This window comes from Bombina bombina, chromosome 3, assembly GCF_027579735.1.
Source record: "Bombina bombina isolate aBomBom1 chromosome 3, aBomBom1.pri, whole genome shotgun sequence".
In the NCBI taxonomy this organism is placed as follows: domain Eukaryota; kingdom Metazoa; phylum Chordata; class Amphibia; order Anura; family Bombinatoridae; genus Bombina; species Bombina bombina.
This window is the reverse complement of record NC_069501.1, coordinates 1,084,757,987-1,084,773,685: the sequence shown is the minus strand read 5'-3', so window position 1 is coordinate 1,084,773,685 and position 15,699 is coordinate 1,084,757,987. Positions and strand designations below refer to the sequence as shown.

General features: G+C 40.0%; 1 protein-coding gene across 1 annotated transcript in view; it reads right to left on the bottom strand.

The window, feature by feature from the left end:
- Nucleotides 1-15,699, bottom strand: part of WDFY2 (WD repeat and FYVE domain containing 2) — a 336,435-nt gene that overhangs the window by 73,826 nt on the left and 246,910 nt on the right. Inside the window, exon 8 of the mRNA XM_053708379.1 lies at nt 13,520-13,625. Within this exon, the coding sequence (XP_053564354.1) occupies nt 13,520-13,625 (106 nt within the window). The remainder of the gene's footprint in view (nt 1-13,519; nt 13,626-15,699) is intronic.

Here is a 15,699-nt window from a genome sequence, read left to right as displayed (position 1 = left end):
CAAATACCTCCGGATGGAGCTCCCACTCCCCCGGATGAAAAGTCTGCCGACTTAGAAAATCCGCCTCCCAGTTCTCTACTCCTGGGATATGGATAGCTGAGAGATGGCAAGAGTGAAACTCTGCCCATAGAATTATCTTTGAAACCTCCAACATTGCCAGGGGGCTCCTTGTTCCCCCCTGATGGTTGATATAGGCTACAGTCGTGATGTTGTCCGACTGAAATCTGATGAACCTGACCGCAGCTAGCTGAGGCCAAGCCTGAAGAGCATTGAATATCGCACTTAGTTCCAGAATGTTTATCGGAAGGAGGGCCTCCTCCTGAGTCCACGAACCCTGAGCCTTCAGGGAGTTCCAGACTGCACACCAGCCCAGAAGGCTGGCATCTGTCGTTACTATAGTCCATTCTGACCTGCGGAAACTCATTCCCTTGGACAGATGGACCCGAGATAGCCACCAGAGAAGAGAATCCCTGGTCTCTTGATCCAGATTTAGTAGAGGGGACAAATCTGTGTAATCCCCATTCCACTGACTGAGCATGCAAAGTTGCAGTGGTCTGAGATGTAGGCGGGCAAACGGAACAATGTCCATTGCCGCTACCATTAATCCGATTACCTCCATACACTGAGCCACAGACGGACGAGAAATGGAATAAAGAGCGCGGCAGGAAGTTAGAAGTTTTGACAACCTGACCTCTGTCAGATAAATCTTCATTTCTACTGAATCTATCAGAGTTCCTAGGAAGGAAACTCTTGTGAGAGGTGAGAGAGAACTCTTTCCTTCATTCACCTTCCACCCGTGAGACCTTAGGAATGCCAGAACAATGTCCGTATGGGACCTGGCGATTTGAAAAGTTGACGCCTGTATCAGGATGTCGTCTAGGTAAGGGGCTACTGCTATACCCCGCGGTCTTAGAACCACCAGAAGGGACCCTAAAACCTTCATAAAGATTCTTGGTGCCGTGGCTAACCCAAAGGGAAGAGCCACAAACTGGTAATGCCTGTCTAGGAAGGCGAACCTGATGATGATCCCTGTGTATCGGAATATGTAGATAAGCATCCACGGTAGTCATATATTGACCCTCCTGGATCATAGGTAGGATGGTTCGAATAGTCTCCATCTTGAAGGATGGGACCCTGAGAAATTTGTTTAGGATCTTGAGATCCAAGATTGGTCTGAAAGTTCCCTCTTTCTTGGGAACTATAAACAGATTTGAATAGAAGCCCTGCCCCTGTTCCTCCTTTGGAACTGGGTGGATCACTCCCATAACTAGTAGGTCTTGAACGCAATGTAAGAATGCCTCTCTCTTTATCTGGTTTGCAGATAATTGTGAGAGATGAAATCTCCCCTTTGGATATGAAGCTTTGAAATCCAGAAGATATCCCTGGGAAACAATCTCCAGAGCCCAGGGATCCTGGACGTCTCTTGCCCAAGCCTGGGTGAAGAGAGAAAGTCTGCCCCCCACTAGATCCGGTCCCGGATCGGGGGCTACTCCTTCATGCTGTCTTAGAGGCAGCAGCAGGCTTTTTGGCCTGTTTCCCCTTGTTCCAAGCCTGGTTAGGTCTCCAGACTAGCTTGGACTGGGCAAAATTTCCCTCTTGTTTTGTAGAAGAGGAAGATGAAGCTGCGCCACTCTTGAAGTTACGAAAGGAACGAAAATTAGTCTGTTTGGTCCTTAACTTGTTGGACCTATCCAGGGGAAGGGCGTGGACTTTTCCTACAGTAATATCAGAAATGATCTCCTTCAGTCCAGGCCCAAATAGGGTCTGCCCTTTGAAGGGGATATTGAGAAGTTTAGACTTTGAAGTGACATCAGCTGACCAGGATTTAAGCCAAAGCGCCCTACGTGCCTGAATGGCAAAACCTGAATTTTTAGCCGTTAGCTTGGTTAAATGAAAAACGGCGTCAGAAATAAATGAATTGGCTAACTTAAGAGCTTTAAGCCTGTCAAGGATATCATCCAACGGGGTCTCTACCTGTAAATCCTCCTCCAGAGACTCGAACCAGAAAGCCGCTGCAGCAGTGACTGGGGCAATGCATGCAAGAGGCTGGAGAATAAAACCTTGTTGTATAAAGATTTTCTTAAGGAAACCCTCTAATTTCTTATCCATAGGATCTAGGAAAGCACAACTGTCCTCGACAGGAATAGTTGTACGCTTAGCTAGGGTAGAGACTGCTCCCGCCACCTTAGGGACCGTCTGCCACAAGTCCCGTGTAGCGGCATCTATAGGAAACATTTTCTTAAAAGCAGGAGGGGGAGAGAACTGCACACCTGGTCTATCCCATTCCTTAGTAATAATTTCTGAAAACTGATTGGAAAACATCAGTGTAAACAGGCACTGCAAAGTATTTGTCCATGTTACACAATTTCTCTGGGACTACAATGGTGTCACAGTCATCCAGAGTCGCTAAAACCTCCCTGAGCAATACGCGGAGGTGTTCAAGCTTAAATTTAAATGCTGTCATTTCAGAGTAAGACTGAAGTAACGCCTTCCCTGAATCAGAGAAGTCACCCACAGATAGAAGCTCTCCTGCTTCAACTTCTGCACATTGTGAGGGTATATCAGACATAGCTACTAAAGCGTCAGAGAGCTCTGTATTTGTTCTAGCCCCAGAGCTGTCTCGCTTTCCTTGTAACCCTGACAGTTTGGACAATACCTCAGTGAGGGTATGATTCATAACTGCCGCCATGTCTTGTAAAGTAAACGCATTGGACGCGCTAGATGTACTTGGTGTCCCTTGAGCGGGAGTTATAGGTTCTGACACGTGGGGAGAGCTAGATGGCATAACCTCCCTTTTGTCAGTCTCAGAAACCCCAGGTGATAAATCTTTAAAAGCCATAATATGGTCTTTATAACTTATAGAAAGGTCAGTGCATTTGGTACACATTCTAAGAGGGGGTTCCACAATGGCTTCTAAACATAATGAACAAGGAGTTTCCTCTATGTCAGACATGTTTAACAGACTAGTAATGAGACCAGCAAGCTTGGAAAACACTTTAATAAATGTGAAAAAAGCAATAATAAAAAACGGTACTGTGCCTTTAAGAGAAAAAAACTACCACATAAACTGCAAAACAGTGAAAAAAAGTAGTAAACTCTACGAAATTTTTACAGTGTGTATAAGGGACTAAAGCAGCATTGCACCCACTTGCAAATGGATGATTAACCCCTCAGGCCCAAAAACGAATTAGAAAAACTTAAAACCTGTTAACAAACAGTCCTGCCCTTAAAAACGATTTTTGCAGGAACAAAACCCTCTATAGAGGTCCTATAAGCCAGAGGACTCCTTCAGGGAAGCTGGATGTCTCAGACTGAAAACGAAAATAGGCCCCTCCCACCATGCACTCAATGTCAGAGGGCCTTAAAAAAGTACTCCTAGGAGTAATCTAACAAGCCATGTGGAAACTAGGCCCCAAATAAAGATTTATCACCCTCAGAGAAAAAACGTTTTTATTTATAAATCATGCAAAAGTAATATAGGTTTTAACATGAATATTATCCCTTTTTGCAAGCATAATCCCAGTTGTTGTTAAATCACTGTATCAGGCTTACCTTAAATATACCAGGCACTGTCAGAATTTTCTAGACCTTATCATCTCTCTAGAAAAAAATATACTGAACATACCTCAAAGCAGGCAATCTGCAGACCGTCCCCCCAACTGAAGTTTTCTTTCCATACTTCATTTATGTGTGAGAACAGCAATGGACCTTAGTTATAAACCGCTAAGATCATCAAACCTCCAGGCAGAAGTCTTCTTCCAATTTCTGCCTGAGAGTAAAAACAGTACAACGCCGGTACCGTTTAAAAATAACAAACTTTTGATTGAAGGTAAAACCTACACTAAGTCACCACATCTCTCTTGATACTTCCTTTCTTGTCGAGAGCTGAAAGAGAATGACTGGGGGTGGCAGTTAGGAGAGGAGCTATATAGACAGCTCTGCTGTGGGTGTCCTCTTGCAGCTTCCTGTTGGGAAGGAGAATATCCCACAAGTAATGGATGAACCCGTGGACTGGATACACCTTTACAAGAGAAAAATGTATATGTATACGCCGGCTTAGTTTCAGTAGAAGCTACTTTTTAGTGTTGCAACACTTAGTTTTTTATAAATTTTTATGTTTTTATTCTTTTGAAGGAGCGCATCGTACTGTGTATTTTTATTGTGGAATTTTTTATGTTACATAATAAATTGTTGTAGGATATTACTCTCTAGTAATATTGAATGGTAACAGAAGTAAAGAATAGGCAAAGAGAAACCTGTTGCAACATACCCTACACATCCCTCTATAGATCATTAACTCCTAGTGCTTCTTTTTAGCGCCTCTTCTTCTTGCCCTCTTTTTTCTCTGTTTCATATAGCACACATGAGTGCTGCCACCTTTTTTGAGTATCGTGTGACATGTATAGACTTTATCTGTGTACTCACTGAACGCACAATGTGGCGCCTTTTTCTTTCATAGAAGGAATGCTATGGAGAAGGCCAATGCTAGGAAACCATTTCTGCAAATTGGCAGATTAAGATTTGTGATACTACAGGAGACAATTCTGAGTCCTTTTTGGTCCAACCAAGAATTTATTTTGTAAGAGGTTTCAGGTGTCAAGAGCTTACGTACCCGATCTGGTCCAATGAATCAAATCAATTACATTCAGTCTCTACAGATGGTGGAGTTTTAAGTTAAGAATATTCTGTCCATTTCCATAATCTTAATAAATTGCTGTTTTTCATTGTTTTAATACAGGAACCATATATTGTATCAGTAATTTATGTCAATTTGTTTTAGAATTTAGCTAAAACCTAGTTGACATCACATTAAATATTCCCTTTGTGATATTTAATTAGAAATAAACCACTGAATAAAATAAAACCCTCAAAAAGTAAACTAGGGACACACACACTGGGCACTGACACATTTTTCTATTGTTACTACAATATGTTTACTATGTGTGTTAGATGCATTATAATAATAAATAAAACAGCTGATGTTTAAAAAGAGAAATACAGCAGGTTTAATAGATGTATAAGACTACAAATACTTTCACCACATGCAGCTTATTTAGAACAGGCTGCAACTAGCACAGAATTATCAAGTATTCATTTTGTGTAAGGTGGGGGCTTAGAATCCTCACTTTTTGATCTTAAAATTATTTTTTTCAACCCAACACATCCACCTATTTTCAAACTGTTAAAATCCAGACTGATACAACCTCCTTTAAATATGCAACATACATTTTGCTTTACCTTCATGTCTGCCATTAAATGCTGCAGCACTTTGGATATCAGAGGACTGCAATACATTGCTAGGCAAAGGGTTAAGCTGTATTTAAATATGTAACCTTGCAGATTTTAATTGAAATATGCTGCAATAATCTGAAAAACATTCAAAAGTTTTCAGAGCATTTTTACTAGATTTGATTAAATCTACACATATTCAATTCCTAAAAAAATATATATATATTAATTTAATATATTAGTAATGACTGACATTGACTGTTTGTTAAAGTTAATGTAAAGTATCATCAAGTAGTGCCCGGTTTTTAAAAATATTAAAAACAGGGGCACTTTCATTGATGAAACTTTACATTGCACCATATTTGTATAAATACTTACCTCTTCGTCTTGAAAGCCGGATCACTGATGATGTCGCTTCCCCCGCCCGTCGCAAGCCTCTTCCTACGTCAGAAATGATGATTCCGGCCTTCCCCCAATCACAGCGTTACTTTAGGCAAGGCTCCCCCCCCCCCCCCCGGGGGGAGCAGTGATGGGAGAATACCGGAAAAGTCATTGCTGGCGTAGGAAGAGGCTTGCGACGGGCTGGAGAGCAGCTGGATCGGCTTTCAAGACGAAGAGGTAAGTATTTCTACAAATATGGTGCAATGTAAAGTTTCATCAATGAAAGTGCCCCTGTTTTTAATAGTCGTCCATGTCTTAAAAAAACACGGCTGCATGGGAAAGTTTAAAGGGATAGTTTACTGATCAATCTATATACATCCTTTTTATTTGTTGTAAATATTTTTAGAAAAGTCCATTTTGAAATTGTCTTACCTATACCCTTAGAATATTTTCTGGTTGTGCGGCCTCTCCGGTCTCACTCCTTGCCGCACATTGTGCATGCCCCACCCTTAGAAACGATGCCATTACAAAAGGCAACACAGTAGTGATGTCCAGTTCCTGAACGAATCGTTCTTTTGAACTGGTTCTTTTCAGTGAACTGTATGAATCAGTTCACCAGACTGAACTGATTCTTTCAAAACAGTTCACTTCCTGAGTCTGCAGCAACACTAGTAATACGATCCTAGAGTGAGTTATGCCAACTCCTCCTTTGCAATGACTCACTCAGCAGTGCTATTGAATCAGTGAACTCCTTTGCAATGAATAGTTCAGTTAACAGTTCACTGATTCAAATATGAGGTCACAGCAGTTCTCAACAGACTCCTGCCTTCAAGGTGAGGAGAGGGCTTGAGGTGGTCTTTAGGGGGTACACACTGGATATTTTTTCTAGGTATAAAATATAATTAAACATTTTTAAAAGTTACAGTGTGGGGTTATTACTGTACATTGCAGAATTTACAGTTGATAAAAACATTACAGGTGTTGTAACTGTTCACCCTCGGGGGATTTTACTGAAAATAAAGGGGGGGGGGGGGGCAATTCTATAACCAGTGGTTAGTGCACCAAAAATGCTTGTCTAATTACATTTTCAATCGCCTTAAAGTTCATCTATATTTTTTCCTATATTTTATTAATACATATGTGTTTATAGCATATATATTTTCCCTTTATTTCTGAATATATATGTATATGCCCACCCCGAACCGGATTCAGTATCCCATGTATATATATAGGATTTACAATTAACTGAAATGGCTAATAGATTCACACAGCGGGGTTATCCTCCAAAACTTCTTGCACAACAAAAAACACAACTACTGACTAATCAAGATACTAATAGGGATGATAAAAATACCCCTAGGATGACCTTTGTGACCACCTATACTGGGGACAAACAAAGAATCAGTAAACACTTACAGGACAATTGGAATGTCATCAACACGGACCCCGCCTTACCCTTTCAACAAATGCCCCCACCCCGTATTGGCTTTAGGAGATCAAGATCCCTAAGGGACATATTGGTAAAAACTGACCCAGTTAAGAGTTATACCAAAGATACCTGGCTCAAATTGGAGAAAAAAGGTGTATTTAGGTGCATCGGCTGCACTACGTGTAGTGCCTTAACAACCGGCAACTACTTCACGCATTCACATAAAAGGAAAAAGTACTTCCACAAATACAGATTGACTTGTACCACCACTCATATAATCTATTTGCTACACTGTATTTGTGGCCTTTTTTACGTGGGTAAAACGACGGATGACCTACGCACAAGAATGGCTAACCATCGGTCGGCCATCAGAATGGCTATTAAAAATGGAACCTCAGAGCTACCGGTGGCACGCCATTTCGCCAACTGCAACCATACAGTCAAGGACCTCAGGTACACTATTACTGACCATGTCCCTCCCCTTAGCAGGGGGGGTGACAGAAATACCCTGCTACTTAGAAAGGAAGCCCGTTGGACCTATATTTTGGAGACCCTCATACCAAAAGGGCTCAATACACATCTAGATTGGCAGGTGTGTTTGTGATTTTTGACTTTTGGACTCTATTTACATCTATGTACATGTTGTTTAACTTTCATATCAATTTTCCAAGTTTGACAGCTCTAATATGTATTTATATCTACAATGTGTATAATGCCTGATTAATTATAATTCATATCTGTAATATGCAATGAAGTATGTCTGATTTAATCTGCTCTATGAGCTCTCCTATTATATCCTTCCATTATATCCTTCTATACCTCATCCACTGGAGGGCCTGTCACCCATTTGTATTATGTAACATCCCTTAGGACCCTTATTACTATAACAGATCTTACATGCACACAGCCATTTAGGTGTTCCTATCTGACCATACTACATGCTATGTTATTTATGACACCTGGCACAGACCTTACATGTGATGTTACTTAGCTGTTTGGCTGACATACACTTTTTATTTAATTGGCCCCTTTTTTAGCGCTGTAATCTGCATGGTTATGCTAGTTGTTTAGTTTGGGTTGCTATGGCAACCGGCCGGTAACGCTCCCTTTGAATTACAATGACGTTCCCGTTTTTTCCCCCCTGATGCTTCACAGCGCTAGAGACTCTAATGGACCCTGGTATGTTTGGTGCCTATTTAGACCAAGTCCACAGCTTACTATATGCACTGACATCTGTCTGTAATATTGCTCTATACACTAGTTGAATACGGACCACTGAAACAATTGCATACATAGCGCTATGATGTTACACTTTTCTCATCATCTGTGCATAACAACCCTCTACTGTTTGTTACTTTTTTGCTACTAGTTTTATGGCCCCAGCTGGCGTGTTTACATTCTTGTATTCAGGGTTGCTATGACAACCAGCCGACAGAGCCATTTTGAATGCCCTGATGTTTCCTGGTTTTTTTCTGCAACTTTTTTTCTGCAACTGCCTTACATCCCCCCTTCCCCCCCCCTGTCTTTTACATCATGAACTCTGGCCCTTATACAGACACTGGTATGTGTATTTACAGTTGTTACAAATGCTTCTATGGGGACACACTTCATTTGCAGACCTTACAATTATTTTAGACTTAACAATGTTGTTTTTAGGCTTTTCTGACGTATGGTGTACACATAAGCCTGCCCCACCCTACTTCTGAGTTTCTGACATGCCCATATGCTAACACATATTCATGCTTTTGATGTACTTTACCTATGTGTTTATGAAATATCATTTTTGAAGATCCTGACCTTAGGTGGATATGAACTTGGATTTATTATAATGATGTATTTAACTTATGTAACTTATTTATCTTGTATTTCCCTGCTGTTAATTTATGTTCACTTTTGACTGCTGTATTGGGTCAGACTCATTTGTTGCCATGGGGGTGTCCTCACTTGTGGGAGGCACCTTACTTTGGAGAGCATGTGATTGGCTGGCCCACCTTTATAAGGGTGTCTGGTGTGGGTTTTGCTCATATTGTTTTTTGTATGTCTGAGGAAGGGGCTAATCCCCCGAAAACGTTCACATATTTGGAATAAAACTTTGAAAAGTCCTGGCGAGTGCACTCTTCATTACTTTCTATTTACCTATCTGTTGCACCCTGGGCATGTGATTTGGATTTCTGGAGTGCTTGTCTACTTTGAACTTTATATATATATGTTGCTAAGTAAAAGTTGGCTTAGATTTAGAGCTATATCTATATAGCTTGTAGTCCAAGCACACAAGTCCAGAATTCAGGAGTCGGACTGTCACACACACACAGTCAGTAGTGACTCATGATTCAGGAATGAATCAGGAGGAAACGGATCGTCAATCGGAGCATCTATAAAACCAGAAAATCTGCGGCTCTTCCTCATGCGCATCACATGTTCAGTAAATTTCCCATTGCTGGTATGCATTACAATATATAAAAATATATAGTTCCCTAATAGTGCATGCACCGCTGTTGATCGATCTGATTACTTGCGTACAGAAGATCTATACAGGATGATGTCAGGCAACAGTTATAAGAAACAAGTGCCTGCATAGCTTCTTATTCATAATGAATACCAGCATAAATGTTCCTTTTTTTTTGTCCAGCTGAAGATTATGCTAAACATTCTGTGGGCTCTTTGCACAGACCTGCCGCTGTATCAGCGCACAACATGGTGATTCGTGAGATATACCGGATACCAGGTACTGTAGAGTTGTATCCCATTTTTGTGCACTGATGCAGCGGCAGGCCTGTGTAAGGAGCCCACAGAATATGAACCATAGTCTTCAGCTGGACCATAGGTCATAGACCGCAGCTGGTCTCAGTTATATGGCACTGCTTCACATGGACACACTTTTTTCTGCCAGTAATCTAGTAGAGTTTTGTGAATATCACTTTTTAATAAATATTACTGCATACAATGTAGTATAAAACATTCTACTCGAGTCAGCTCATACAGATTTGCAAATGGCATACGATTGGTGGGCGTGTTAGCCTCAAGCACAGCTCAGCCCTTTCCTTGCGGAGCGTCAGCACCACCCAAAGTAATATCAGGAGTAGGAAATGGAAAGATTAAAGTACTTATTTTTTCTTTTCAATTTCATTAGCTCAGGCATTTACTATTCATATACTGAATACCAAGTAGAGACTCACAAAAGGTTTGTGAATATCTACTGGAAGTATGCACCTGTAAGCACTCTCAGCCTAGACTGTAGGGCAGTCACTCCTGTATTCACATAAATAGAGCTTGTTGCACAGCCAACAGCATCAACATTCAGATCACACATCACACACAACCATCACGATTTGAGTAGTATATTTACAGATTTCTCATAAATAATGCATGTTCACACAGGATCACTAGTGCTAGGTTTATTAATTGTTGGCATTTCTATTGTTGTTTGACACTTTCACTTACACAACACGAACACTTTCTCTTTTGTATTATCAAAATGCATAACAGTAGTATAATTAGCGTATTTGTCTGTCAATCTGTTCATCACATAACTTTGTGCTGCCAATGCTGTTTAAGAATGACATGAAGACAACGTCTTTATACAACGATGCTTATAGACAAGATTATATATTACAGTGTGGGACTTAATACCTCTAAGAAATAACAGAAATCGCAATGACATACAAAGCATAATAAAAGATCAACTAGAGTGGCTTTTCCAAGAAACCTAAGACAGGAGAATACGATCATTTAGTTAAATTCAATGACAGCTCCCGATACACATAATAATATTTCATGATTGGGACTCTGAGCTGCCAATTTGCTTGCTCTGTCCCGGTTTACCCGGCATATACTCCCAAACAATCGGCGGCTCGCCGCCTTTGACAAAGCCCAGATGGGCGAAACTAGTCAGGAGTTACAGTGAGCGTTTGGGCGCTCAGTTTTTAACAAGCCTAGCACTACCGATGTTAATCTAGACCACTTACACTAACAGCTATACTCAGTTAATTTGTTGAATAGTCTGGGTTGTGCCGTAGTTACTAACTTAAATATACAGGCATCCTCTGTTCACCCTTGTGTTACGTACTGGACACATGCTGCACAAAGTCCTTACTTACATTTACCGTTTTTTAGGCAATATATTAGCCCTGTCATGTAGCAACTAGAATCAATATAATCACAATGTTCCTCTGCATTGAAGGTATACCTTGATACAATTGTGACTCACATTGGCAACATATGGTAACTGTTGTCCCCAAACAAATACACTGTACCTGGCGAATTTAAATATATTATGTGATCTGTTGCTCAAGAAGGACTAACCAGCAGCCATAATTAACGTATATTGAGAAGGGATACAGCTGTCTAACTAAAGGCGCTATTACTGTCATTCAGAGCTATCCTGATATTTAGATATCCTTACTTAGGGTGTATGTAATATAATTATAGAATTTATACACCAATTGGATACGCTAATATACTATAGCTGGGATCTTATAGCACAAGTACAGGGATACATATTTATTTACCATAGGCAGATGATACTATAGTTATTTTCCCTCTTGTTGTGCAAAGAGTGTCTGATTACATTTGAGTGCTAGTGTCGACTTTAATGTGTTTGTTACCCTTATTTTAAGTGTAGATTACAATAAAAGTTAAATTTTATTTATTTAATTCTGGAGTGACTGCCCTACAGTCTAGGCTGAGAGTGCTTACAGGTGCATACTTCCAGTAGATATTCACAAACCTTTTGTGAGTCTCTACTTAGTATTCATTATTCTATTTTATGCATTTAGCACCATTCCCTATATAACTGACGTTTGACTAATGATAAAGCATTATTTTTGTTAAATTATTATAAAGGGAAAAAGCCCTAGTGGTGCCATTGTTCTTGTGTAGCAACATTTACTATTCATATTTTGATCTGTGATTTCTCTGTATACACTGGCCCTTTAACAATTGCCCATAAAGGTGGACGGTAGAAATTAGGCTTGCCAGGTGTCTGTTATTTGACTGGACAGTCCGGTATTTTAGGTTTCTGCCCGGTAAAATGTGTTAAAGAAAACTGGACACAGGCAGCTGTTAAGATGATTTAAGTGTTTTCATATTTTTACTGGTCCGGGCTGCATTCGGCTATAGCCAACCTATACCCAGCGTGTTCCAATACCTCCACCCACAACCTGCATGGGGCATCCATACTAGCCTGCTTCTCAGCTGGAGCAGGACCCCGGACTACAAGCATCCTGTGCGTACTGTGACAGGCGTCACGTGATCACGCATGTGACGTCACATCAGTGAGAAGACCCACGCTGACACATGCTGCTATGTGAATTCACTTCAGCAAGCAAGATTACTTTTGCAGCGCCAGCCTCACAGCCTGAAAGATTAGATCAGACTAGAGTCTGACTAGATCAGACTATATATATATATATATATACATATACATATATATATATATATATATATATATATATATATATATATATATATATATATATATATACATACATACACACACACACACACACACACTACACAATATTATTATATTATACATACATTATTTAATATACATATTGTCTGGGACAAGCCCAGGTACCACATCAAGGTCCTTTCCAATACCTGGGACCCTAAAACAGCCACACAATGCAAGCTCTCAAATCCAAACAAACTGGGAACAAGGGAAGGGTGCACAAGCTTTTGTAATCACCCTAGACATATACAAAACACGGAAGGGGACTGCACTCTCATACTGGACCGGGTACACATCCCATGACCCTGTAACATGTTCAGCCCTGGGTGCTCACGGGCACTCACAGGAAGCTGTGCTGTCCCCAGAGTCACAGGCAGTTAACCCCAGACAGGTCTGGGTGCAAGAACCATAGGGAAAATTACAAAACAAATTAATACAACACACAGAGAAAGTCCAGCACTCACTTACAAGCTTCTCAGCTAAGATTTAAAAGCAAAAATGGAAAGGTTAGTTACCGCATCTGGCCAAATGGGACAAGCCCAGGTACCACATCAAGGTCCTTTCCAATACCTGGGACCCTAAAACAGCCACACAATGCAAGCTCTCAAATCCAAACAAACTGGGAACAAGGGAAGGGTGCACAGCCTTATGTAATCACCCTAGACATACAAAACACGGAATTGGACTGCACTCTCATACCAGACCAGGTACACATCCTATGACCCTGTGACATGCTCAGCCCTGGGTGCTCACGGTCACTCACAGGAAGCTGTGCTGTCCCCAGAGTCACAGGCAGTTAACCCTAGACATGTCTAGGGTGATAACAAACCTGTGCACCCTTCCCTTGATAGCGACTTCTCATCACAACTTACAACATTTGGCTGAGCACTACACAAAACACCAAAATGGATTTTATAACAGGGAATATCATGCTGAAGCACGTTTCTTTGACTAACCCTTCCTACTCATCTCATAGTTTCAATATATTTTAAAGTAAAATGCGTAACAAAAAATTTAAATATGTTTACCTCCTGTCTTTCTATATCCATGTTCCATACTACAATGCCGCCGTCAGCACTGCACGATATCAGCTGTCGCGAATGGTGGGCATAGGAGATGGACTGAATTTTATCACTGTAAAAGAAGCATATAATAATCTAAAATTTTAGAAAAAAAAACATAAAAAAAAAAAATGAGCTCTGAAGGGAGTAGACCACTACATTTAAGATTCAATGTTAATCATAATAGTCACATTATAGAATGCATTTTAGTGGTTTATGACAGAGATGCAATTTCATGAAATCAAATCTAAAATCAATCTGTGGACTCCGCCCTTTGAAAAACTATTTCCGATTTGTATTCCCCACTGCTTTGGCCAATTAGGGAAAGATGTAAATGGTCAATGTAAATTTGTATCTAAGAAACCTGTGACCCTAGCAACTAGGCTAGCACCTAGCTTAGTACAGAAAATGAGAAAAGATCACACTTGGTTGACCACAAAGGGCAACTTTAAATTTGGGGCTAGGGGATGCTTGACTTGTGGTATGATAGATTTGACTAAATAAGTTAGATCTACAACAGATAACTCCCATTATATTATTGAGTTGTATGCCAATTGTAAAACAACATTTGTGGTGTATCTGTTGGGAGTGCTTGATTTGCCACTGTCAGTATGTTGGGAAAACTACTAGGCAGATGGGCATTATGGCTCGTGAAAATTATAACGATGTGAAGAACTACAATAAAGATTCTACAGTAGTCCAGCACTTCAATGAAGTACACTTTACAAATGTTGGCAAGTTTTCAATTAAGACAATTGATATGGTAAAAATGCCAATCAGAGGTGGAAATAAATAAAAAAAAATTGGATAAAAAGGAGTTATACTGGATATTTAAATTAAAAACGAGGATTCCTAGCGGAATGAACAAAGAATGGGACATTAGCTATTTTGTATAAACTATTAGTTCCCATTATATTATATAAGTGTTCAGTAAATATTTTATGAAGCCTGATGAAACAGCCATTGGCTGAGAAACGTGTTGCCTGTAATTTTAATCTTTTTATTAAAAGTCAATTTTAGCATTTGAACACTTGCTGCTCTTTCTTTGGAATTTTTTGCCTTTTATCTGAGGATAATCACTATCCGGATCACTGTGGGACCCTCTGAACTACTGCCTCTATTTGGATGCCTTGCCACAAGTCTGTTGGGTGACTGAATTGATCCCTTCCTGCTCCTATAGCATCAAAGGAGGTGCTTTCCATATTGTGAGTACCATTCTTATCACTTTTTGATCCTGTCACCTTGTACCAACAATACTAGGCCATATAGGCACCTGTGTCCCTTCTCTGTCCATACAGACATCATTTCCTGTGTGGGAAGTTGGTCTTCTGGGTGACCGAATAGATCCCAGACTGCCTCTGTAGCACTGATTGAGGTGCTCTTCCAAATGTGAGTCCTTTTCTTATTCTAAGATCTACAAGTTTTGGACCTAACAATATTGGGCCATGTGGCGCTTCTGTTCTTTCTTGTTTCTTTAGATTGTAGTTCCCATTTTATGAGTGGAGGTTAAAAGCAGTGTAGTGTAGTTTAGAGTATATAATCGTACACACTAACTTCTATATTAATACATTTCACAATACTTAACCTTCAATTATAGGATCTTTGTGATATACTTGTGTGGTATGTTATAGCTATGTTGTTGTTTTTTGTAATGTCCTGTTAATGTTAATTTTAAGAACCTGTAACCTAAAATACTGTTATGTTTCTTTCCATCATATCAGCTAATTATAAGTATCGATAACGCATTACATGTAGAAGTTTTCTTTTATATAAAAAAAGTTGTTTCTTATATTTAGTGAATTGGATTAATTCATTTATTGTTTAAATTTATTTGTGCAGATAGTGTACATGATTCAGACCCATATATGTATACATTGAGTCAGTGTTTTTATTTGTGCTCTATGCTTGATTTAAGTATGGGCAAGTTTGAGGGCATTTGGTGCCCTATATAAGGGTGTCTTATGTACACTAAGTCTATGATTAAGCGCCACTAGCGGGCACGAAAAGCGTCAGACTGCCTTTTTTTGGTCAGCCTGTCTGCCTTGGTATGCACCTGTCATTTGGTAGGTTCAAATAAATTTTTATATATTTTGAATGACCCATTGTGCAGCCATTTCCTCATTGTGCTTATTTAACAAAGGTCTGTC